The sequence below is a fragment of the Vipera berus genome (assembly GCF_964194415.1).
Source record: "Vipera berus genome assembly, chromosome: 14".
NCBI classification, from domain to species: Eukaryota; Metazoa; Chordata; class Lepidosauria; order Squamata; family Viperidae; genus Vipera; species Vipera berus.
Window position 1 is genome coordinate 10,759,236 of NC_138217.1, and position 24,134 is coordinate 10,783,369.

The 24,134-nt window shown below is 46.4% G+C and overlaps 1 protein-coding gene across 2 annotated transcripts; it reads right to left on the reverse strand.

The window, feature by feature from the left end:
- Positions 1–72: 72 nt before the first annotated feature.
- On the reverse strand, positions 73–22,908 carry TPCN1 (two pore segment channel 1). 2 transcript variants are annotated; one of them, XM_081339165.1, is made up of 27 exons: positions 22,677–22,908; positions 19,548–19,672; positions 19,021–19,197; positions 17,081–17,194; positions 16,149–16,279; positions 15,835–15,923; positions 14,719–14,753; positions 13,378–13,436; positions 12,017–12,116; positions 10,902–11,018; positions 10,487–10,611; positions 9,601–9,649; positions 9,311–9,374; positions 8,959–9,003; positions 8,600–8,656; positions 8,435–8,485; positions 8,159–8,231; positions 7,943–8,050; positions 7,432–7,503; positions 6,704–6,793; positions 6,083–6,198; positions 5,699–5,745; positions 4,880–4,948; positions 4,297–4,381; positions 3,923–4,059; positions 3,735–3,815; positions 73–2,787 (listed from the first exon to the last, which is right to left on the reverse strand). In XM_081339165.1, exons 1-27 carry the CDS (start codon positions 22,771–22,773, stop codon positions 2,668–2,670), a joined length of 2,433 nt encoding a protein of 810 aa, XP_081195291.1. In that variant the 5' UTR covers positions 22,774–22,908; the 3' UTR covers positions 73–2,667. The 2 variants fall into 2 exon arrangements, with proteins under 2 accessions (XP_081195291.1, XP_081195290.1); XM_081339164.1 differs by having other exon boundaries at positions 3,923–4,062.
- Positions 22,909–24,134: the final 1,226 nt, after the last annotated feature.

Below are 24,134 nucleotides of genomic sequence, written 5' to 3' on the forward strand. Positions count from 1 at the left end.
AGAGAAGAGAGAGAAGAGAGAAGAGAGAGAGAGAGAGAGAGAGAGAGAGAGAGAGAGAGAGAGAGAGAGAGAGAGAGAGAGAGAGAGAGAGAGAGAGAGAGAGAGATGTCACCCAGGCTCCAGTTTGAAAAAAAAATAAAAATAAATAGCAACCCGAGAACGTACAAAGCTAGGCGTTGCTTCAAGTCCAAAGCTCAAAAATGGTGCTTCGGAGTTGTTGTGCGCCCTACACGTGACCAGCAGCTCCTCTCAAGAAGCTGAGCTCGTTGCGCATTGTCACCCGACAATCCCAGGAAAATGTGTGTTCCAGTTAGAAAGGGCTGAGGGGGTAGGTAAGGTGCTTTTGAGGATCTGCAGGCACACTCGCTATTTCGAAATGTTATTTCCCAGGAAGCATGCAATCGGTTTGCAAACCTTGGGAAAGATCCCTTCCCCCCACACACACACAAATAGGGGTGATTTAGAGACACCACCACCCCTACCCATTCTGAAATTCCATTTTTTGCTTGAAGCAAAAACATTTCCTATCCCCTAAGGAATGGTTAGTAGAATCTGTTCAGCTTCAACCTATCCCCCTCTTTTTCTAAAGAATTAGCAAACCTGATTGATGTAGCAGGATGAAATACTTTCCCTGATCACATAATGCCCTTTTGAACCAATGGTAGTTTTTTTTTTACAAAAAAAAGCCCTTTCCCTCTCCTTAAAAGTCCTTAAAGCAGCTTTCTGGTGGACTTCAACTCCCAGAGTCGCTCCACAGCGCAGGAATTCTGAAGTTGTGGCCGTCTACCTCATATTTGCATTCTTTTTAGGAAGAAAACGAGACGATGAGCAATCATGGGTGCAGGAACTCTTATTTCCACAACTGGGTGTCCTCTTGATAGTGTTAAGACTACAACTGCAATTCTCCACAGCCATTAATGTAGCTCTTGGGGACGTGAACTGGGAGATACCAGCACAGAACGAGCTGCTTAAGAAAGATAGGAAAAGCTCATTTATGTGACTGTGCATCTCCAACTCGCCCCTTATTTGAAATAACATATTTGAAATAAAATAAACTAACCCTCTCTCCCACAACTGGGAAACAAATTTAGCTCGTTCAAAGCCAACCCTTCTCCGATTATTGATTTAGCATGGAAATAATTTTGTTGTTTTTAAACGAAGAACTATTCCGGAGAGTTAGCAGACATAAGAAAACAAATTCCTCATTATTCTAGGTTTGTCATCCTAAAATTACAGAAAGGACAAAGAAAAAAAAAGGGTGGTGGTGGTGAACCCTGTCTTTTCTGCTTATAAATTGGCAGGGAAAAAAAAGCAAATTCCATTTACTGTTTGCTAATTAGCAATCAAGATTAACAGATGGGAGACAAACCTGGATGAGCTGAATGCTTCTTTGCATTTTGAGACAAGCACTGTGTGTTGTCAAAGCAAAGAACGCCCAACAAAATACACACTCTGCTTGTTGGGTTTCTCTTGTGGAGCTCTTCCTAAGAGACTGGGTGACCGATGAAGGGATTTCTACAGAAGTGCATCCACAATAAAACCTGATTAGACCCTGGTCCCGAGATTATTCCTTGTCTTTTTCTGTTAAAAGAATTATTGCTTTTGTATAATGCCTATCGGCATGGGAGCTTCAGGCTTTAATACGACGCCCATTGGCAGCGTTTAAAAGTTAATACAATTGATTATCGGGAAGGTTTAACACCACACCTACTTGCAAGGTTAACTTCTGGGCCGCTGCTGTTCAGAGCTCCAGGTAGATGGCACTGCAAATGTTCAGATCCCAGGAAGAATTGTTATGCCAACACGGGACAAAGTCTGTGAGCAGGAGAAGAGTCTTAAACACGTTCAGGATCTCACGGAACCAAGAATCCATTTCTGCTAGGAAGATGCTTTGAACCTTAGTGGTGTCCTGGGTCCTGTTGCATGCCCGAGCGCCTTGCTACGTTTTGGTAAACAACTGCCAAGCAATTACTGGAGTACGAGCAGTCTTTATAGATGCTGATGGACTACAAAAGGGTGGGGGAAGCGAAGGGGTGGTGTAAAATACATTTGCATTACTTCACTCAACTGCATTTAGTGCACCACGGATACAGAGCGAGCAATGTTGTCAGTTGACGCTTGGCGACACCACCTGCCTTCCGGCTTTTCCTAGCCCATCTCAATTGCTGATGGAAGGTGGCATGATGGTTATGCCAGGATGGGCACCTCGTACTTTCCCCTTGCTTGGCCATCTTGGCTGGCAAACAGGGCCACTTTTCAGCCCTCTAACCCCAGCTCCGCCACAGCAAACAGGGTTTTGCCAAAGCACCCAGCAGCAACAAGGACAAAATGCACAGGTCCTTCTCCGGAAAAGAAGGTCCAGCGGTCCTTCAGCCGGGAAGGACTTTGCATGACTCTCCCATCGCAATGACTGCAAGGTCAAGAGTTTTTTCCAGATACACCCCCCCCCCGTGCTCGAAGGAAAAAGAAAGGAGGACAAATAATAATAATAATAATAATAACAAAAATGGTCGACTTCTCTCTCACGACATAGCCTCCTTGAAATCTCAAGAGATCAGGACCAGTAAAGAAAAATCTGATTGAAAGGGGGGGGGGCGCTGTAGAGGCCACTGTGTCGCCCAACCCAGGCTGAATGCATAGGAGAACGAGCTTTCAGTAAACCAAGTTTCAGATGATAGTTTGCGAACGCTGCCGGAGGGCAGGAGGGAGGAAGGTCTGGTTGAGCAACTCATCTTCGTGCCAAGGAAGCTGTTGTTCCTCTCTTCTGGAATGTTCCTCGTACCACTCCTGAGAATGGAAGACTGGGGTCATTACACTAAACCGCCACGGAATGCCCACCCAGGCCAAAGGAACAGGAGCCATATCAGACAGACCCCAAAAATGTCTGTGGAGGCCATGCCAGGAATGGGGATACAGAGTAATAAGAGTTGGAAGGGACCTTGGAGGTCTTCTAGTCCAACCCCCCTCAAGTAGGAGACCCTTTTACCATTTCAGACAGGTAGCTGTCCAATTTCTTCTTAAAAAGCTCCAGTGAAAGAGCATCCGTAATTTCCAGACTTAAGCTGTTCCACCGATTAACTGTTCTCGCTGTCAGGAAACTTCTCCTTAATTCTAGGTTGGGTCTCTCCTTAATGGTCTTCCACCTGTAACTGATCTCAGGTGCTTTGGAGAATAGGTTGTCCACTTCTGTGATGGCCCTCAAGTAGTGGAAGATTGCTATCATATCACCCCTAGCCCTTCTCTTTGTTAAGAGTAGACATACCCAGTTCCTGCAACCGTTCTTCGTATGTTTTGGCCTCCAGTCCCCATCTTTGTTGCTCTTCTCTGCGTTCTTTCGAGCGTCTCAACATCTTTTTTGCATTGTGGCAACCAAAACTGGATGCAATCTTCCACGTGTGGTCCTACCAGTGCAACCTTTCATACTTGCATCACTTGAAGACCTCCAAGGTTCTGTTCTGTTCTGTTCTATTTTACATTCTGTTCTATTCTATTCTATTCTATTCTATTCTATTCTGTTCTGTTCTGTTCTGTTCTGTTCTGTTCTGTTCCGTTCCGTTCTATTCCATTCCATTCCATTCTATTATTCTATTCATTCTGAATTGTATTCTACTCTACTCTATTCAATTCATTCTGAATTCTACTCTACTCTATTCAATTCATTCTGAATTCTACTCTACTCTACTCTTCCCTGTTCCTTATTCTATTCCATTCCATTCCAGCTCACACCAGCCTACCTGAATTTCTTCTTCATACATTTTCATACTTAAATCAGTCTTGGTCCTCGAACGCCGGCCCAGGAACAGCATGGTGGATTGCTAAAGCAGTAGAACAGAAATGGTGAGAAGGACACCTCATCTGAGCTAGACACGAGGACTAGTTTCCTTCCTATTCTGAACAGCCGTCCCCAGTACCGTCAACTCACCCGGTGCCTGTCCATTTGGGAAATGACCTTGAGAATTTGGCTAGCTGCCAAGCTGTCGCCTTGCCTCCCGTAGGTCTCAGCTAAGGCCCCAATTTCTTCCTTGGAGACCTCCCTCTCAAACACGATCCCGCTGTCTTCTGCTAGGGAAAAGAAATTGAGGATGAAGCCAGCGAGATAACAGGAGGAGAAAGGGGTAGGGGGAAAAAAATGTCCAGATTCCCTGGAATTCTTTCACAAAGCTTTTTTTCTCGAGGGAAATCGTTCCAGATGTCCCTTGGTTCCTGTTCCTGGATTCTAACCGTGTCTAGCAGGGAGAGGGTCGATAAGGAAAGGGACCTGCGACACAAGAAAGAGGGCAAATGTCTCCCACGCACCTTCTGAATCGCGATTCTTGCGGGCGTAATTCATGCGGAATACAAATGCTTCCAGTATAAAAGCTACTATGATTGTCATCACCACCTGGGGGGGGAGGGGGGGGGAAGAAAAAAAAATACAAAGTCAGCAGTAATAGGACTGCTAACCTCTTGGTCTCTTGACTTTTGGTGGCCAAGTTGTAGCAACATCACAAAAACGTTAAGGGTGAAGGTTTTGGTGCTCTCTGAGCTTGGGGGTTTTCTTGCAGACGTTTCATGACCCAGCTAGGTAACATCATCAGTGATGGAAGGGAGGGGGTTTGTAGAGAGGAGGAGGAGGAGGAGGAGGAGGAGGAGGAGGAGGAGGAGGAAGAGGAAGAGAACTGGAGGGTCCTTCGTGCTCTCTGAGCTTGGCTGGTTTGCTTGCAGACATTTCCTGACCTATCTAGGTAACACCATCACGTTACCTAGTTGGGTCATGAAACGTCTACAACAGGGGTCTTCCAGCTTGGCCCTTTTATGACTTGTGGCCTTCAACTCCCAGAATTCCTCGGCCATCTAAACGGGCATCTGATGGCCGAAGCATCTTGCGCAATCTGCTCACCATGGTCACGATGTAGAAAATCATGAAATAAAGACGACTCCAGTGAGATGTTTCTGAGGTCACCCCTTCCTGAAAAAAAACCCCAGAAAAACGAGAACTTGAAGAGGTTGGTGGTGGGTGGGAACCACAAAAGCACTCTCCCAATAGGTAAATCAGGGGTCTTCAAACCTGCCCCTTTTATGACTTGTAGACTTCAACTCCCAGAATTCTATGTCTATGTTTATCTCTCTATCCTCTCTACCTGTATCTCTATGTATTTTTTTTTGTCTATCTCATCCATCCATCTATCTGTCTGTCTGTCTGTCTATCTCTCTCTCTCTATCTACTGTCTGTGTCTATCATTTGTCTCTATCTCTATCTCTATCTATCTATCTATCTATCTATCTATCTATCTATCTATCTATCTATCTATCTATCTGTCTATCTCTATCTACTGTGTCTGTCTGTCTATCATTTGTCTCTATCTCTATATTTATCTATCTCTACCTACTGTCTGTCTGTCTATCTATCTATCTATCTATCTATCTATCTCTCTATCTATCATTTGTCTCTATATATTTATCTATCTATCTCTATCTGTGTCTGTCTGTCTATCTATCTATCATTTGTCTCTATCTCTATATTTATCTATCCATCTATCTCTATCTACTGTCTGTCTGTCTGTCTATCTATCCATCTACCTACCTACCTACCTACCTACCTACTTACCTAAACATTAGTCGTATTTGAGGGGTCCTTGAGGAAATATTCTGGAACTAAAAGGGCCGGAAACTAACACGCGATTGCTCTAACACAGAAGGGGGTTCTCTGTAGACTTACCATGACGATGTACCAATCGTTGACTACTGTCAACTCAAAGAGGGTCACTGCACAAAAAAAAGTGAAGGGTAAGAGACAAACAGGAAACAATTCAAGGATTCGCGACCTCAACCTCTGAAGGTCATTCGCAACCTTCAGCCGGCGGAGAATGCAGCTACCCAGCGGGTAAAAGAGTCGTGGTGGCGCGGGGGTTAGAAGGCAGCATTGCAGGCTAACTCACTGCCCACAGCCAGGAGTTCGATCCTGACCGTCTCAAGGTTGACTCAGCCTGCCATCCTTCCAAAGTCGGTGAAATGAGGACCAGGATCGTCGGGGGAGGGGGCAACAGAGGCCGACTCGGTAAACCGCTCAGGGAGGGGCTGCAAAAGCACTGTGAGCTCTTACCGAAACTGTTCAAAACGTTGTCGAAGTTGTTGAGATAGTAGTAGCCTTGCTCCACCACAGTCTTGTTCCCAACGGTGCGGTTGACCCAGCGAAAGGCGTCGGCCACCGTGCTGGCGCTGGGGGGTGGGGTGGAAATAAGAAAGAGCGATTTCAGAGGGGAGGCCCTGGGTTCAAAAAAATCTGTTTTTACAAGGGTTGGGTAAAAGACTGCCTAGCGGGACAGAGGCTCAGGAAAGACCCTCCCTAGTTTCTTGGGCTGCAAAGAAGACGGAGGTGGGGAGCATTGTACAGGTAGTCCTCAACTTACAGCAGTTCATCTAGTGACCGTCCAAAGTTACAACAGCACTGAAAAAGGTGACTGATGAGGTTACCTAGTTGGGCAATGAAACGTCTGCAAGAAAACCACCCAGCTCAGAGAGCACCAAGGACCCCAGACCACAGAGCTTGTTGAAAACCAGTTCCCATCATCCCCGGCTGAGTTGAAAAAGTTAGGAGCTAAACAACGGAGGGATCAGAACTTGTCACTTCGGTTCTACTATAGCAAAACTACACGGTTCTATGTGCAAACCGAATCTACGTATGTATTTTCAGACTATATAGAAGGAACACGTAGATACTTACTTACAACAGTTTGGGTAGAGTTTCCCAGAGAAGAACTCCATGCCAACAATGGCAAAGCAGTAGTAGAAGATGAGTAGGGTTAGGCCTAGGCTAGAAGAGAAAGGAGAGGGTTGGGGGAAAATGTAATTCAACAAGGTGGCTTTCTAACAGAATAATAGAGTTTGAAGGGAACCTGGAGGACAGTCCAGCCCTCTGCTCAAGCAGGAGAACCTGTAACATCCTGGACAAATGACTGTCCAGTCTCTTTTTGAAAACCTCCAGTGATGGAGCACCCATCAGCTTACGAAGGCAAGCCGTTCCACTGGCTGACTCTTCTCACTGCAGGAAATTTCTCCTTAGTTCTAGGTTATGTCCTTGATGAGCTTCCAAATCTGTTACTTCTCGTCCTGCCTTCAGGTGCTTTGGAGAACAGGTTGACCCCCTCCCCCTCTTCTTTGTGGCAGCCCTTCAAATATTGGAAGACTGCTATCATGTCACCCCTTAGTCCTTTCTTTTCATTAAACTAGACACACCCAATTCCTGCAACTATGCAACTGCCTGCCCAAGCAGGAGACTCTCCATCAGTCTGGAAAGATGCCCGTCCAATCTCTTCTTACAAACGTCCAGTGACGGAGCACTGCCAGGCAGGATGATGGTAACAACGGATTTCCATGTCTGCAACTTTAAAACATGCAGACTTCAAATTCCCCCAGCAGCAAATTCAGGCAGGGATCTTTCACTTTCTGTACCTGCCCATCCTAGGGAGAAGTTCAAACATCGTATCCAAGACATTGCGGTAACGTTTCTTCAATTTAAAGAGCCTGCGATAAGGATAAAGAAGCAAAGATGCATGACTGTGTAGAGCAGTGTTTCCCAACTTCAGCAACTCAAAGATATGTGGACTTCCAAAACTCCTCAGCCAGCATGATTTAAGATGGGAGGCCTTATATTCCCAGAATTCCCCAGGTAGTATGCTTTAAGACAGGAGGAGGAGGAGGAGGAGGAGGAGGAGGAGGAGGAGGAGGAGGAGAAGAAGAAGAAGAAGAAGAAGAAGAAGAAGAAGAAGAAGAAGAAGAAGAAGAAGAAGAAGAAGAAGAAGAAGAAGAAGAAGAAGAAGAAGAAGAAGAAGAAGAAGAAGAAGAAGAAGAAGCAGCCCTTGCAACCAGGGGGTCAAAAGCAAGGGGATTCTGGGACCTGTAGTTTCTCAGTAGTTAGAGGACCCCCAGTTCTGCACGTATCTGACCCATCCTGTATCTTCACCTCAGTAACTGCAGAGGCCGCAGCACAACAATGAAGTAGAAGGGTTCCATATCAAACGCCAGGGCCAGGAGACCCAAGAATGCGAACAAAGTGACAGCAAAATCGAAACTGGGGGGAAAAAAAAACAAGAGACAGAAGTGGATTTTCTGGGTGGGATCTGCAAGCTACATCCCTACAAGTCTCCCAGGCCAAGGCCGTTAAGTGGGAGATACTTACAGATTCCAGCCAGAAGAGAGATACTCTTTCGGTCCCAGGCCAGTGACCTTTAGCAGCACTTCAACCCCGTAGACTGTCAACACAAAAGAAGGAAGTGCCGGGATTGTCGTTTTCAATCCCCGTACATTATTGTCCCGTAACAACGACGACGTCCGACGTTGTCTTTTATCGGCACCCCAATTTATTCTTTTATTTTACTGAGCTCCAACGCCTCACTCAGCATTTTCATTCTGCAAGGAGGCCTCCACGGGCCTTCTTGGAAAGCTGAAGACTTACTTGTAAGGAACATGATATAACTCCAGGGGACGTCCCGAGAAAAGATTCCATCTGGAAAAGAAACAGCCGAGAGTTTCAGAGAAGAGCTGGGATCCAGTCAGAAGGCAAGGAAAAACCACACAAAAAAAAACAACAACCAGACATTCAAATTATATTGCGTGCTACCTCGCAACATGAAAGTCTCCACTAGAATCCAGAGACCGTTCACGGCCACCAGAACATCTGCAAGACACGATGGAAAACAACAACGGTTTGCAAATGGTCCAAAGTCCCCTTTTTTCCCCCAGCGCCGTTGTAACTTTGGTCCCTAAATGAACTCTTGCGAGTTTTGCAAGCCGAGGACTACCTACGACGTTTGTCTTCCTTGGTTCTTAGGGCCCGATGTCAACTTTGAAGCTGAGGGGCGCCTTGGCAAAACAAAAACGCCACTTTAATACTGCGCTGAGTAACTCTTATCCATTCGCGCCCCCTTCCTCCACCCACCCACCCCTCCACCCCTCCAAATGACCAGAGGGAAGACTTACACATGCCATACTGGAAAGCCCGAGAATTCACTAATATGTTAATGCCTGTTGAAAGGAAGAAGAGATCAGGAAAAACAATGAAAATGGAGAAGCAGCCTGGAACTAAGGAGGAAGAAGTTCCTGACAGGAAGAGCAATGAGCCAGTGGAACTGCTTGCCTCCAGGAGTTCTCCGGGGTGTGTGTGTGTGTGTGTAGCTCCATCACTGGAGGCTTTCAAGAAGAGACTGGACAGCCACTTGTCTGGAGTGGTATGGGGTCTCCTGCTGGAGGAGCAGGGGGTTGGACTAGAAGACCTCCAGGGTCCCCTTCCAGCCCTAGCATTCCACGTTCTCCAGAAACACAGAGGATTTACCCTTAAAAATAAGGAAAGTGGTCCCTGGAAGATCGTCAAACCAATGCTCCCGGTTCCGTTTTGCCTGGAAAAGAAAGCAACCAGAATCAGCTTTGGTTCATGTCCGGGGCTGGGCTAGGGGACCTTTAAGAGCCCTCCTCCCCTCCAGGATTCCTTCCTTCCTTCCTATCTATCCATCCATCCATCCATTCATCTTCCTAGCATTTGTTCTCCCCATTCTAGGGGCTCACCTCCCATCCAGCCCTCCCCCACCCCACCCCACCCCAAAGACACCCAAACTGACAGCTTACCTTCCATTTCAAACCAGCCACTTCGTAGAAACCGTGCATGTCCTTCCAACTGAAAGAGACAACGGTTCTCTTTCAGAAGCCAGGCCTTGTCTACCTGCCTTCATTTCTCCCAGCTCACACACGTCTTAGGATTTTTGCCAACCAGCTTGCCAAACCCCATTCCTCTTCTCTCCCTCTCCACCCACCCCACCCCGGTTAAAAGAGTTAAGGGCTCAGTCCCCGTTTAAAATAAAATCCGGGCAAAACTTTTGTCACGCAAGTGCTTGGTGCACGCCAACTCAGCTAAGAGAGAGACAGAGAGAGAGAGAGGAAGAGAGAGAGCTAAAAATAAGGATGGTTGCATCATTAGATTTGCGGAGGGCTTGCCCCCCCCCAAAAAGGGGAGGCAAGCAAAGATTTTTGTTCCTTTTCTAAGAACATGTCGCTGCTGTCCCGTGATCCCTACTACAAAATTTGTTAACCGCTTAGCGCACAAGACTGCCAGAGGCTCACGCTGGCCTTATAATAATAACGCCCCGACACGCGTGTACACCCGCAGCCAAGCACGTCCCTCAGCTGGGCGATCCAAACCTATTTTTACTCCATCTTTGCAAAAACATGTTTAAGGCCACCACACCTGTAAAACCACAGGTGGCTAACTTCTTAAGATGCAGGGACTCTTCAACTTAACGACCGTTTAACGACGGTTTAAAGTCACAGTGGTCTCAGAAGGTCCCAAATGAGCTTTCCCCCCCCCCCAGCGAAAAAAAGACAATTGTGCTGTGGTGGCACAGTGGTTGGGAATGCAGCACTGCAGGCTTGTTTGGGGGAAAGGAAAACTTCCATATTCTTTTCCCAGCTTCTTCCATGGGGCAGGAAGAAAAAAAAAAATAGTCTGTGTCCTTACCTGACTAAAGGGCTGCTGCTTTGACTCAGTGCTTTGAACGTCAGGTAACGGTCTCGAACGCTCATCCGGGGCGCATAGAAGCGCATGAGGCCATCAAACTGCTTGAAAGCAATCCCAGAGGGTCTCTAGAAGACAAAAGGAGGAGGTTACGCAGAGCATGTACAGAGGGCAGGCTAACTGCTCCTCTCCTTGATTAGTTTCCATCCATTGTTTCTTGTCCTGCCTTCTGGTGCTTTGGAGAATAGCTTGACTCCCTCTTCTTTGGGGCAGCCCCTCAAATACTGGATGACAGCCATCAACTGCTGCAGCTCTTCCTCCTGTTCCTCAAGGTTAGCCTCACAGCTCATCACCACACCTTTCTTCCTGGGGATGCCCTTCCTCCTCCCCCCGTGTGTACCCAGGACCACCCACCCACCTGTTTGCTAACCAGCAGGCGGTAGGCGTGCTGGATGGCCATGCGCTTGTGAAGCAACAGGGATCGGAACTTCATTTTTTCAACGGCACTGAAGGTATCAAAGACGACAGCCAGGAGCTACAGGAGAAAGAAAGCGGGAAGCACAAATCAAGAACATGGCGGCCTAAACTGACAGTCAAGCTAGGAGGCAGGACTCTGCAGAAAGATTAGGGGAAGCTTGCAACCAACTTCCAGCGGAGGCAGGCAGAGTTTAAACATGCTTGGGATTAAACACCTGTCATTAAAAAAAATAATGAAATAAAATAACACCTAGTCCAGGGGTAGGCAACCTTGGCTCTTTTATGACTCGTGGACTTCCAACTCCCAGAATTCCTGAGCCAGCATGGGGGAAACTATGGCCCCTTCATGACTTGTGGACTTCAACTCCCAGAATACCTGAGCCGGCATGGCTCAGCTTGGAAACCTTTCCATTTCCCCTCAGCGTGGCTGGCTCAGGAATTCTGGGAGTTGAAGTCCACGAGTCATAAAAGAGCCAAGGTTGCCTACCCCTGTCCTAGTCAAAGCTCCCATCACTGGCTCCGATTCTTCCAGGGATCTGGAGCAGTCTTAATATGGGGGTGGCCGTTCTTCAAATCAAAACAGTCCATATATGATCACACTTGCATCCACCTCTAGGTCCACTTGGGAAACTGCTGCTCTGGGTCGGCCTTCTGGCATCCCTCCTCCTCTTTTCCCCATAACAACAACCCTGCGAGGTGGGTTGGGCTGAGAAGGAGGGACTGGCCCAAAGTCACCCAGCTAGCTTTCATGGCTAAGGCGGGACTAAAACTCAAGAGTCTCCTGGTGATTGGCCCAAAGTCACCCGGTTGGCTTTCACGCTAAGGCGGGACTAGAACTCAAGTCTCCTGGTGATTGGCCCAAAGCCCCCCCAGTCAGCTTTCATGATTACGGTAGGACTAGAACTCATGGCCTCCTGCTTCTTAAGTCTAGTGCCTTCACCACTAGACCAAACTCCCTCTCTTACAGATGTATGAAAGAGACAGTCTTTCCATAGTAGCGAAGGTGCCTGAAAGACCCAAGATTTAAATCAGGAGAAGACTCTGGACTTAACTTACCAAATTCATAATGAAATACAACTCGATGGAAAGGTACACAATGAAAAAGACAGAGGACCATGGGTTTCGGGAATAAGAAGGCATCATCACGTCAGGAAAACTATTCCGAAAGAAAGAGGGAAGAAAAGAGAAAAATGTCAGCCTTAGGAGGTAGACGAGCTAGGAGACACAATGAGAGGAGAGCTAATTCTACTTCATTGTAATGCTGCATTAAGAGAATCTCGCCAGACGGAGAGTACAAATCTTCCCCCATCTCCTTTATAACCCGAGAATTGTCTCTCTTCCTCCCGGCATTATACAGCTGAAGGTTCCCCCTCCTTTTATCTCTCCTGCCCCCTTTACATCTCAAGAAACTAGAGGGGGTGTGTGTTTGAACCACCTTCTCCACCCATTTATGCAGCTGTGGGCTATGCCATCTGACTCTTCCCTTGGCTGTGTCTCGGGGACCCGTCTTTCCCACGTAAACCAACAAATAATCGCCTCCGTTTAGACCGACAATTAGAGGAGATTTTAATGGCGAAAGGCTGCGTACGACACTTCGAATTTGTTCTCCAGAAGACAAGTCACACCATTCCCAAAATGTCACGGACGTGGCAGGTAGCTATTATCTAAAATGCTTTCGGGAGACCGATCCTGAAGCGGTGCCCGACTCTCGGGAAGACTGCACCAAATTTCCCCCCCCCCAAAAAAAACTACTTCTGACCAGGAACAGCTTCGATGTTTAAATTTGTTTAAAAAAATAGAAAATTAAGAGTTTTAATTTGTTAAATTGTGTTAGGAGTTCCTTCGAGGCAGAGTATCCACCAACCGAATCAATAAATTAAGAACAAAAAAATTGAGGGTTGCATTCTATTAAGGAAGCAAAATTAATTAGTTGATTAATTTTGCCCTCTTATATAATTCATTCATTCATTCAAAATTAATTACTCCTTGTAAGATTGACCGCAATTTATGTAGGATGCTTTTGTGTTTTAATTCCCATTTATTTTTATTTATTTTTACGTCAATAATTTCATCTTTACCTTAGTTTAGTCCATTGGTTTTTATAGAACATTTTTACGTAAAGTCATTGTTCTGAGTTCCACGCTGGCCTATGACCAAAGTTAAGATGAATTGACTGACAAAAAAAAAGACCATTTAGTTTGCACGGCCCAAACTAATGTCAAAAAACAGATTTGTTTTGCGTTTTCTGACTTCTGCCCGTTTTAAAAGTCTCTGATAATTCCGCAGAGATTTTTATCCGCCCTCTTTCAAACAAAGATGCTGAACACGAGCTGCTGGAAAAAGTAACGTGGCAAGTTTTCCTCTGCCCTCCCATCACCGTCACCTCTACTGTGGCTCCTCAAGAGCCCAAGCCTTACTTGGCAGTGGTGAGAAGGACGAAAAGATTCACCAGGCTGTTCTCCAAAGTGTTGAAATACTGCAAAAGAATGAAAAAAAGCACCGCGGAGAAAGAAAATTGAAACGGGGTGAGTCTGAATTGTTAGGTTCAGAAAAATCTTGTGGCCTGAAGTGGATCTCCGATGCCTCTCAGATAGGTAACGTTTACCTGACATGCCCCCCACCACCCACCCAATTATAGTTTTTGTTACATGAAGCTCTCAACTTACAACCTTTCATTTGATGACTGGTCAACGTTAACAACTGGAAAAAAAGGTGAGTTATGACCGTTTTTCACACTTACGACCTTTGCATATCACGGGATCAAAATTTGGAAGGTCCTCGCTTAGCAGCAGAAATTCTGGTCCCCTTGCAGCCGTAAGTAGAGGACTACCTTTATTATCTTTCATTTCTCCCTGGCACCTAATGACCAGGGCTTCCTATAGATAGCAATCACCTCTACGCTATGCCAAAGAATTGGACTCAATATGAACCAGACGTTCTTTCTACACACAAATCATCCCTCTCTTAATTTGGTTCTGGGGCTGGGCCCTAGTGACAAGATCTGTCTGAAGAAACGCCCAGTGATAAAACCTGTAGCCTCGCCCTCTTGAGGCCTAGAAACTCATGCTTAAAAAATGATTCTATTGCTAGGTGTGGTATGAGAAAGGCTGGGGAAATTAAAACAGGCAGTTTCTTCAGCATTTAAAATGGCAAAGAATTGCACTGCCCAAAGTGAAAAAGAATATTTTGAAGTATCTTGCAATAAAGCTCCTATCCAGTTATCGTTTCTTAGCTCCGTTGGAATTTTCTTCATCCCTTTTCCAATAGTGTCCTAAACCGAAATATTGCACATCGAAAACAAATTTCTTTTTCAAGATCTCATACGCAAATGAATGCATGCTTATGCATGTTCCTAAGGGTTTTTTCTTCTTCTTCTCTTGCTTTTATTTGGCACCTATTCCTTTCCTATTTTTAATTCTTGTGTTCTGTTTTCCTTGCTTCAGGAAAAAGCAGTGAACTGGAAACTCCTGGCTGTAACTTCGCTGGCTAAGCGTGTCACATGCATGTCATCAATTTCTTTTGCACAAAACAATTAAGCACAGAGATGCCAAGAGAGCTGGGGTTTCAAACCCTGCATGGGTGACCCACTTCTTTATTTAAAAAAGGGGGAAGGAAATTAAGCGGAGAATCACAACTGCCGGCACACTGCATCGCAACTGGAATTCACTGAAATTTCAACAAGTTGTTTCAAAGTTGTTGAAGTTTCCCTATTAAAAGTTTCCCAAGAACAAGAGTGCTCAAATATATGGTTTACTTACGGGGTCCGCTTTGTTTGGAGAGAACAGATAAAATCCTAGAAGAAATAGAGAAGAATGGAGAACGGTAAAACAAGTTACATCTAAAAAAAGGGAAGATATAAAAGCACTGCCGAAAAACGAGAATATTTGGAGCTCAAGGTTTGAACTGAGGGGTCCTTGGTGCTGAGACCGGTTGTTCTCTTGCAGACGTTTTCATGACCCAACTAGGTCAAATAATTCTATGTTACTAGGTGGTGACACTGATGATGTTCCCTAGTTGGGTACCAAAAGGTCTACAAGAAAACAAGCAAGCTCAGAGCTCAACAAGGACAAAAGTCATTTTTTGTATTTTATCAAATTCCATTTTAAATGGTATTTTATCAAATTCCATTTTGGATTGCTTTTATCAAGTTTTGGTGACGGTTTGTTGCTGGAACTTTGCACTTTGATATGGCCCAAGGGCTAATCAATAAAGTTGTTGTTCTTGACAAAAGTCATTTAATAAATAAAAGAGCCTTGGTGGAGCAGTGGGCTAATGCCTCCTTAAGTAACACCAGCTGCCTGCAATTAGTGCAGGTTCGCGTCCCACCAGGCTCAAGGTTGACTCAGCCTTCCGTCCTTCCCAGGTAGGTAAAATGAGGACCCAGATTGTTGGGGGCAATTAAGCTGACTTTGTAATAATGCCGCTTGGGTGTGTGTGTGTGAAAGCCCTAACAAGCAGGCATATACATAAAATGAAGGCTACTGCTAAGCTTGTAAGCCGCCCTGAGTCTTCGGAGAAGGGCGGGATATAAATGGAATTAAAATTAAAAAAATAAAATAAATTGTGGTCATAAATAGAGAACTACCTGAACTGAATAATCTCGCCAGGGAAGTTAAACTGGCTTATACTCAACCTGGGACAGACCAAGAGGCAACGTGATGCATCCGGTTTTGTGACGTTGCCATACACACTTTTGAGGCTTTGGCATCTCCGCCGCAACCATCGCGCATAAGAGTGATGCCGCAATGCATCGTTGCTGCTCGCCTGGTGACATCTCAACCCACCTTCTGTCCAGCTCTGTTTTACTGCCAATGTTTTTGCAGTATTTCGCCCTAAGCTCCCATTTAATTAATAAAACAGTGGCAAGTTCTTACCTAGAATAGCAAAGATGACCATGAAGAAAAGCAAAAGGAGCAGAATATCAATGAAGGGAGGCAGAGACTGGAAAATCTGACGAAGGTTTCTGGCGGGGGGGGGGGAAAGCAAAACAAAAAAACAGTAGCTCTTTGAAAGAAAAAAAATCTCCCTCCGATTATTCATTCCATGCCTTAACAACCCCCCAGCGAGATGCCAAAAACAGTAAAAATTCAAATCAACCCTTAGCCCAAAGCCAGCGAAAGAGCACGCCGGTCTTCTCACCAAGAGCATATCACACCAGCCTGGTCGGAGGCAACCTAACCCGTCGTACCTTCTCACAGCTCCACAATAGCGACAATCCACCAGAAAGATGCACCGCAAGGCGCGGGTGATCCGAAGGTGGGAGCTCTGGCGCACCAACACCACGACCGCTTCCACAAACTGCAGGAAGAGGACGCAGGTCTGCCGGGGGAGGAGGAGAAGATGGAGAAGGCCTCAGGTGTGGTGGAGTGTAGTCTGGATTCCCAGGAGGAAGGGAGGGAGGGAGGGGCTGCCTTCCAAAGGCGGAGCTTAAAGTTTGGTTATCCTCCTTAGCAATTCTCAGGGCATGCAGGTGGTCCCCAACTTAGACGCGTTTAGTGATTGTTCGAAGTTACAACGGCACAGGCAAAAAGGGGACTTAACGCCTGTTTTCCCACACTTAACGACCGTGGTCACACGATCCAAATCCAGATGTTTGGCCACCGACTCATATTTACGACCATTGCGGTGTCCCTGGGGGGGCCACGTGATCTCCTTTTGCGACCTTCTGATGGGCAAGTCAATCTTGTGGTTCCCTTAGTGGCTGCGGCGATTTATTTGTTTAACAACTGCAGATGTTACATGAGTGAGGAGGCTTGTTAAGCGAAGCTGGCTCACCCATTGCTTGTCAGAAGGTCGCCAAAGGGGAACATGCGACTGTCCCGGGACGCTACGACCGCCATAAATGTGAATTAGTTCTCAAGCCTTTGCATTCTGATCACGGGACTGTGGGGATGCTGCAACGTGAAGTGTGAAAAACGTTTTTTTAATGCCACTAAAGGAACAGTTGCAATTCAAGGACTGCCTGTATCAATAATACTACTTTGTTATTTTTTTTATGCCATCTTGTTTCCTGGCCCGGCTTTCAAGTATATCCACGAGAAACAAGAACAAAACACTGGTGGGATGTATTTTCAGGTAAAAATACCAGCCGACTCTTTGCTAGATAAGGTACGGCTTTACCTTGACCATGGTCCTTTTGTGCCGGATGTAGGTATGGCAGCCCAGCCATCTCAGCTTCATGGAGAGCTCAAACAGTACAACTGTCAAGGCAAACAGCTCCAGGGTGGCGTGGACCTAAAACCAAGCAAGGGAAGAGGGAGAGATGAGGATCCATGTTCCTCAGCTCGTTCGTAAAACCCATAGAGCTGCTGCCTTGAGCAGGGGGTTGGACTAGAAGATCTCCAAGGTCCCTTCCAGGCCTAGGATTTTACGTTCCACATCAGGGGTCTCCAAATGTGGCAACTTTTAAGACTTGTACACCTAATTCCCACAGCACTGTCTTGGGTCTTACTCAGATAGTAGGCTGAATTGTTATTGTGAATAGAATAGAATAGAATAGAATAGAATAGAATAGAATAGAATAGAATAGAATAGAATAGAATAGAATAGAATAGAATAGAGATAGATACGACAGGGTAGAGTAGAGTAGAGTAGAGTAGAGTAGAGTAGAGTAGAATAGAATAGAATAGAATAGAATAGAATAGAATAGAATAGAATAGAATAGAATAGAATAGAACAGAATAGAATAGAAATAACGACAGGGTAGGGTAGAGTAGAGTAGAGTAGAATAGAGATAGATACGACAGGGTAGAGTAGAGTAGAGTAGAATAGAGATAGAGATAGATACGACAGGGTAGAGTAGAGTAGAGTAGAGTAGAGTAGAATAGAATTTAGAAGAATAGAATAGAATAGAATAGAATAGAATAGAATAGAATAGAATAGAATAGAATAGAATAGAATAGAAGTTATGGTATTTAAAGCCCTACATGGCAGGGGGCCGGAGTACCTTAGGGAACACCTGCTGCCGGCGTCAACTTCCCTTCGCCCTGTGCGTTCCCACAGAGAGGGACTCCTCAGGGTGCCACCGGTCAGAGAATGTAGACTGGTGGCCCCCAGGGGGAGATCTTTCTCTGTGGGCGCTCCGGAGCTATGGAACCAGTTACTGGTTGAGCTCCGGACGGCGCCGGATCTTCGCTCCTTTCGCCGCGATCTGAAAACATACCTGTTCGAACAAGCCGGCCTGGCCTGAGGGTGGGATTGCTGGGGTTTTTATTATCATTTTATTGGGGGTTTTATTAATGTATTTATTGTTTTTTATGGGCATGTATTTAATAACTTTTTAATTTTTGTAACTTTATGTTTTACTCTTGCCCTGTACACCGCCCTGAGTCCTTCGGGAGAAGGGCGGTATAGAAATATTAATAAACTTAAACTTAAACTTAAACTTAAACTGAATAGAATAGAATAGAATAGAATAGAATAGAATAGAATAGAATAGAATAGAATAGAATAGAATAGAATAGAATAGAATAGAATAGAATAGAATAGAAGATCTGGTCTACACGACAATCCAACAAACAACCACAAACAACCACCCAGTCTCATTTCACCTAAATTGAGTGTGTGATAGGAAGCTCTTTGCTAGCCCATCCCTCCCTTCTCCAAGAGCCTGGAAATGCCTTTGCTTCTGTCTTGGGAGAAGCCCCCATTAGAAGACAAGCCATATTAGAATAGAATAACAGAGCTGGAAGGGACCTTGGAGGTTTTCTAGTCCAACCCCCTGATCAGGCAGGAGACCCTATCCCGTTTCAGACAAATGGCTGTCCAGACTCTTCTTAAAAATCTTCCAGCGTTGGCGCATTCACAACTTCTAGTGGCGAGCCGTTCCACTGATTCATTCTTTTCACTGTCAAGGAAATTCCTCCTGAGTTCCAGGTTGCTTCCGTCTCCTTGGATTAGTTACCACTCGTTGCTTCTTGTCCTGCCTTCGGGTGCTTTGGAGAAGAGGTGGACCCCCCCTCCTCTTCTTTGAGGCAGCCCCCGAGACGTTGGAGCCTACGTGTCCTTGTCCCCATATCTTCTCGGCCCCCTCCTCCCTCCCCTTCCCGGGAACTACGTACGTAAATGCCGAGGCGGAATATGGCGACCGCGGGGGCTTCGCAGAGAGACAGCAACAAGAGCAACAGAGCCGTGGTTAGCTCCATCAGATAGAAGAGATGGTTGTGGACAAAGAGGTAGGAAGCCAGCGCTTTCGGGTCCTTGGGATGAGTGACAAATTTATCGTTGTTCTCGCCTTCCTGGAATATTTGGGGGGGCGGGGAGAAGAGGAAGTAAGGATACACAGTTCAGGCACAAACGTCAAATAAAAAAAATACAAGCCAAATGTTTTCAAAAAAAAACCCAACAACCTTCAGTTGCCTTTTTTTGGAAAAAGCACCTTTGGGTGGGACAACCATGACTTGGATGGATTGAGAATCGTCACAGACATCCAACCTGGGCGGTCTTGGATGTGCGGACTTCAACTCCCAGAATTCTTAGCGCCAGTTCTTCAGGCTGGGGGAATTCTGGGATTCCCACCCGTCCTCGCATTTCTCTTCCCCTCGTTTCCCGCCTCCCCAAGGTATCCCACAAAAGATGGTGGCCAAACCTGCAGGTAGATTGCAGCCTCCTGATAATTCATTTCCCAATTTCGTCTTCCACGGTCCCACGGAGAGCCTCGGTTTCCGGTCGCGGGGCTGGACATGTCGTAGATCTCGTCATGGTTGACTCCATCTTGATGGGAAGCAGGGAGGAAAGATCGTAAGCTCCAGGCAACTATGTTTTTGGCCTGTTTGTTCCGAAGACATTCCCTTCCCAAGGGAGGAAAGACCCTCTTATGTTAAAATTGTGGTGGGCGTGTTTGAAAGAGAGGGGTTTGTGTCCCCAGAGACTTGTCAAGTTCTTAGACCTCATGAAGGAAAGTGAGGTCACCTAGGCGGAGTTGAGAATACCTATATCTAAAATATAGAGGATAGAATAGAATAGAATAGAATAGAATAGAATAGAATAGAATAGAATAGAATAGAATAGAATAGAATAGAATAGAATAGAATAGAATAGAATAGAATAGAATAGAATAGAATGAGATTGGATTGGAATAGAATAGGAATAGGAATAGGAATAGAGATAGATAGGGTAGGGTAGGGTAGGGTAGGGTAGGGTAGGGTAGGGTAGGGTAGGGTAGGGTAGGGTAGGGTAGGGTAGGGTAGAATAGAATAGAATAGAATAGAATAGAATAGAATAGAATAGAATAGAATAGAATAGAATAGAAAGAGATTGGATTGGATTGGAATAGAATAGGAATAGAATAGAGATAGATACGATAGGGTAGGGTAGGGTAGGGTAGAGTAGGGTAGGGTAGAGTAGAGTAGAGTAGAGTAGAATAAAATAGAATGGGACGGGATAACAGAGTTGGAAGGAACCTTGGAGGTCTTCTAGTCCAACCCCATGCTCAGGCAGGAGACCCTCTACCATTTCAGACAAGTGGTTGTCCAATCTCTTCTTTAAAACTTCCAGTCTTGGAGCACCTACAACTTCTGGAGGCAGGCTGTTCCACTGATTCATTGTTCTAACTGTCAAAAAAATTCTCCTTATTCCTTTAAGCCTTCAGACCTTTTATCATCCTTGTTGCTCTTCTCTGCACACTTTCTAGCGTCTCAGCATCTTTTTTTTCTTAATTGCCAATTAGTTGTCCTAGTTCCCTAAGTGCTCGTTTGCCACCGTAACGGCTAGAACCAAACGGGCTTTCAGGAATTCACTACCAAGAGACCAAAAACAGACACACGCTTCCTGATTGCGTGGTGTGCTTTGCATAAGCCGACGTACCGTGACATTTTCTTATTTCCTTTTGGGCCAGATTTATTTTCTTTTCTTTCTGCCTCCGCATTCTGATTCATCTTGCTCTCAGGATCTCTTTGCAGAGACTCAAGCCGAACGAAGGAGACCATTCGATTTTATTTTATTTTTTTTTTTAAAATAATAATGTGTTTTTCATCCCACAGGTTGGCTCCCCTTATTTTTATCCAGAGGTTTCCAGCTCTGCTTTCTGCCAATAGGTGGCATCGAAGGGCGATGAGACAATAACAAGTAGGCCTTTGGGCACCACGCCGTTTTAAAAACAACATGAAGAATTGGAAAATAAAGTCTCTGGAATAATGTATCGATGCACTGTGCTTTCCTTCCAGAGTTAGGACCTAGAATCGTAGGATAGGAAGGGACCCCTGGAGGTCTTCTAGTCCAACCCCCTTGCTCAAGGCAGGAGATCTTATATCATCCGGGTCAAATGCTTGTCCAGTCTATTTTTGAAAATTATCGGTGATGGAAGACCCACAACTGCTGCAGGCGAGCCATTCCATTGCACTGACTGTTCTCCCGGTCAGAAAATGTCTCTTTAGTTCTAGGACGGGTCCCTCTTGAACAAGCTTCCACCATTTCTTCTCCTGCCCTCTGGTACCCTTGGAGAATAAGTCAATCCATGTGACAGCCCCTCCAGTACGGGAAGAAGACCGCTAATCGTGTCACCCCAATCCTTCAGGTCGCTAAACTAGACATAACCACTTCCCCACACACACCCGGTCCCCAACCCATTCATCGCCCAATTTATCCTCCGGACTAAATTGCCCATCGTGAGAGTTTCTGCTGCAGCTGCCCAAGTCTAATTTTGCAAGCGAGGAACCCTCCCCCTCCCACCCCCACTGGCCAACTTGGGGTTCCCACTCACCCCCCCTTAACCAAGCCAGCTGAGGCTGCTGGGAATTAGAGTCCCAACAGCCCCAGGCCCTCAGCACTGATGATGTTACCTAGTTAGGGTAATGAAACCCCCTTCTCCCCCTCCCCTTTCTAGCACTGAGGACGTTCCCTAGTTGGGTCATGAAACGTCTGCAAGAAAACAGCCAAGCTCGGAGACCACCAAGGACCCCTCATTTCAACCCTGAGCTACAAATGTGTGAAAGCCCTAATAAGCAGGCATATACATAGAATGTAGGCTACTGCTAAGCTTGTAAGCCGCCCTGAGTCTTCGGAGAAGGGCGGGATATAAATGGAATTAAAATTAAAAAAAATAAAATAAATATTCTCCTTTTTTAATATCCAGTGTCTGTCTGTCTATCATCTCTCTATCTCTCTACCTACCTAGTACCTATCTATCAATCTATCTATCCATCTACATCTGTCATCTTTCTACCTATCCATCATCCATTATCAATCTATCCCCACCTGCCTTTCTAATCATGTATCTCCTGTCTGTGTCTGTCCGTCTATCCATCCATCCCTCATTTCAACCCTGAGCTACAAAGATGCTCCTTTATCATAACAGGTTGCTATGTCCTCTTGTGATGGTTCAGTTCAGTTTTGTTTCATTCGAACGTTTAATTTATGTGTTGGCCTTTGGCTGTCATAAAGTGATGGCTGCTTGGATTCTCCTTTCTTGGTACCAGGTCTCTCCCTCTTTCTCCCCCTCCCCACTTCAGCCTCCTAAAGCAAGACAGCCCACCCACCCACCCACCCACCCCACTCCACAGCCGAAGCATCCCAGAATGTTGTTCTCCGGACGCACATTCGCCCCTGAAAGACCCCCACCCCCTTTTCCTCTCTCTCTCTCTCTGAAGCCATGCAGAGCCCCCTCCCCACCCACCCCCCACCCCAGAAGCAATTGTCGCAGCTGGCAAAGCGCCTCCCAGCCGACCTGGAAAGATGGGGTGGGTGGGGGGTGGAGAGAGAGACCGCAAAGTTGGCTTACTTTCGTTGGGGACCCCCTCCGGCTCCCCCCTCCGGCTCCTGCTCTCCTCTAAGGTCAGGATGAGGGGGACGTCATCCTCTTCCAGAATCCCAGCCATGGGAGAAGCCCACCGGGTCTGCCGCTCGGGTCCCGGCGGGATTGCTGCTGCTGCGCGGGGGAAAGCGCGGCTTCTTGCTTTGCAAGCGGTTGGATCAAAGCCCGAGCCCGTCCCGGCGATCTGCCGGCGTCCCCATGATCTTGGCCAACGCGTGTCGGGGGAAAACAAAATCCCGGGTGGTTTGCAAAGAAAGCAAAAAGCAAAGCAGGCTTAGAGCTCCGGAGCTCTCCCGTCCGGGCCTCGGAAGCCCTTCCGAGGACTTAGGAAGGGGAGGAGGAGGAAGAGGAGGAGGAGGAGGAGGAGGAGGAGGAGGAAGCAGCCAGACACGAGTCCAAAGGAGGCGGGGAAGGAGGCCAGCAAGGGCAGCCCGTCAATAAAGCGTGAGAACCTGGAGCTCCGCTGGGGAGTCGGCTTCTTTCGCGGGCTTTTTGGTTTTTCTCCCCCTTTTTATTTTTCAGCCCAGCTGTTCTAAATCATGCTTTGCATCCTCGCAGCCGGCTCAGAAAACCCCTCCCGGGGGCTGCAGTGGTCGTTGCAAAAAAAAAAAAGTTTTTTTTCTCCCTTTTGCAAGATGGCTCGTTTCTCCCTCCTCCCACAGACACACAACCCCTCCGACTTTGCAAATGCGCCTTGCTAAAAAAAAAAAAAAGACAAAAGTGGGCGAAGGGGCTGGTTGGGACGTTGGGGTTCGATTTCAAGCGGCCGTCTCGGAGGGGGGGATGTCCCGCGGGTGCAAAGCCTGCCGACGACCTTTGCAGAGTCAGGGACTTTTTTTTATTTTTATTTTGCGGCTGGGTCGGAAGGAAGCGAAGGCATTGCAACCCCGGGAAGGCAAAAAAAAACAAAACAAAACCCACCATCCCTTTTTTATTAATAATTTAATTAATAATTAAAAAAAACACGTATTTGAAGGTTGCAATGCAAAAAAAACAACAACCCCAAAACAGATTTAAGTTCTCCTCCCTAGGATTGCACAACTCGTCTCGCAAGCCTGCGGTCTTGGAAGGATGTGGGACGACAACTTCCATCATCCCCAACCAGCATGAAGGCGGAAGGGTAGTTATTCCATCAACGTCTCCACTCTACATGCCGTATAAGCGGCGTCCTATTGGTATCCGGAAGTTGTGGGGGAAATCTCTGCTTGCCGCTTTCCCCTAGAGCAGGGGTAGGCAACCTCGGCTCTTGTATGACTCGTGGACTTCAACTCCCAGAATTCCTGAGCCAACCATACTGGCTCAGGAATTCTGGGAGTTGAAGTCCACGAGTCATACAAGAGCCGAGGTTGCCTACCCCTGCCCTAGAGGCTTTCGAAGCGCGCATGCGCCGTTAAGCCTGCCCTTTCCCGACCTCCCTGTCTTAAA

Bases quoted from the DNA above. Each gene is read 5' to 3' on its own strand.
- TPCN1 (XM_081339164.1), bottom strand. From the start codon at position 22,773: ATGGCTGGGATTCTGGAAGAGGATGACGTCCCCCTCATCCTGACCTTA. The intron at 15,924-16,148 runs GTACGACGGGTT...CCCCCCCGCCAG, and splicing joins TATTGTGGAGCTGTGAGAAG to AAACCTTCGTCAGATTTTCC. The intron at 11,019-12,016 runs GTAAGTTAAGTC...TTTCTCCTGTAG, and splicing joins TGTATTTCATTATGAATTTG to CTCCTGGCTGTCGTCTTTGA.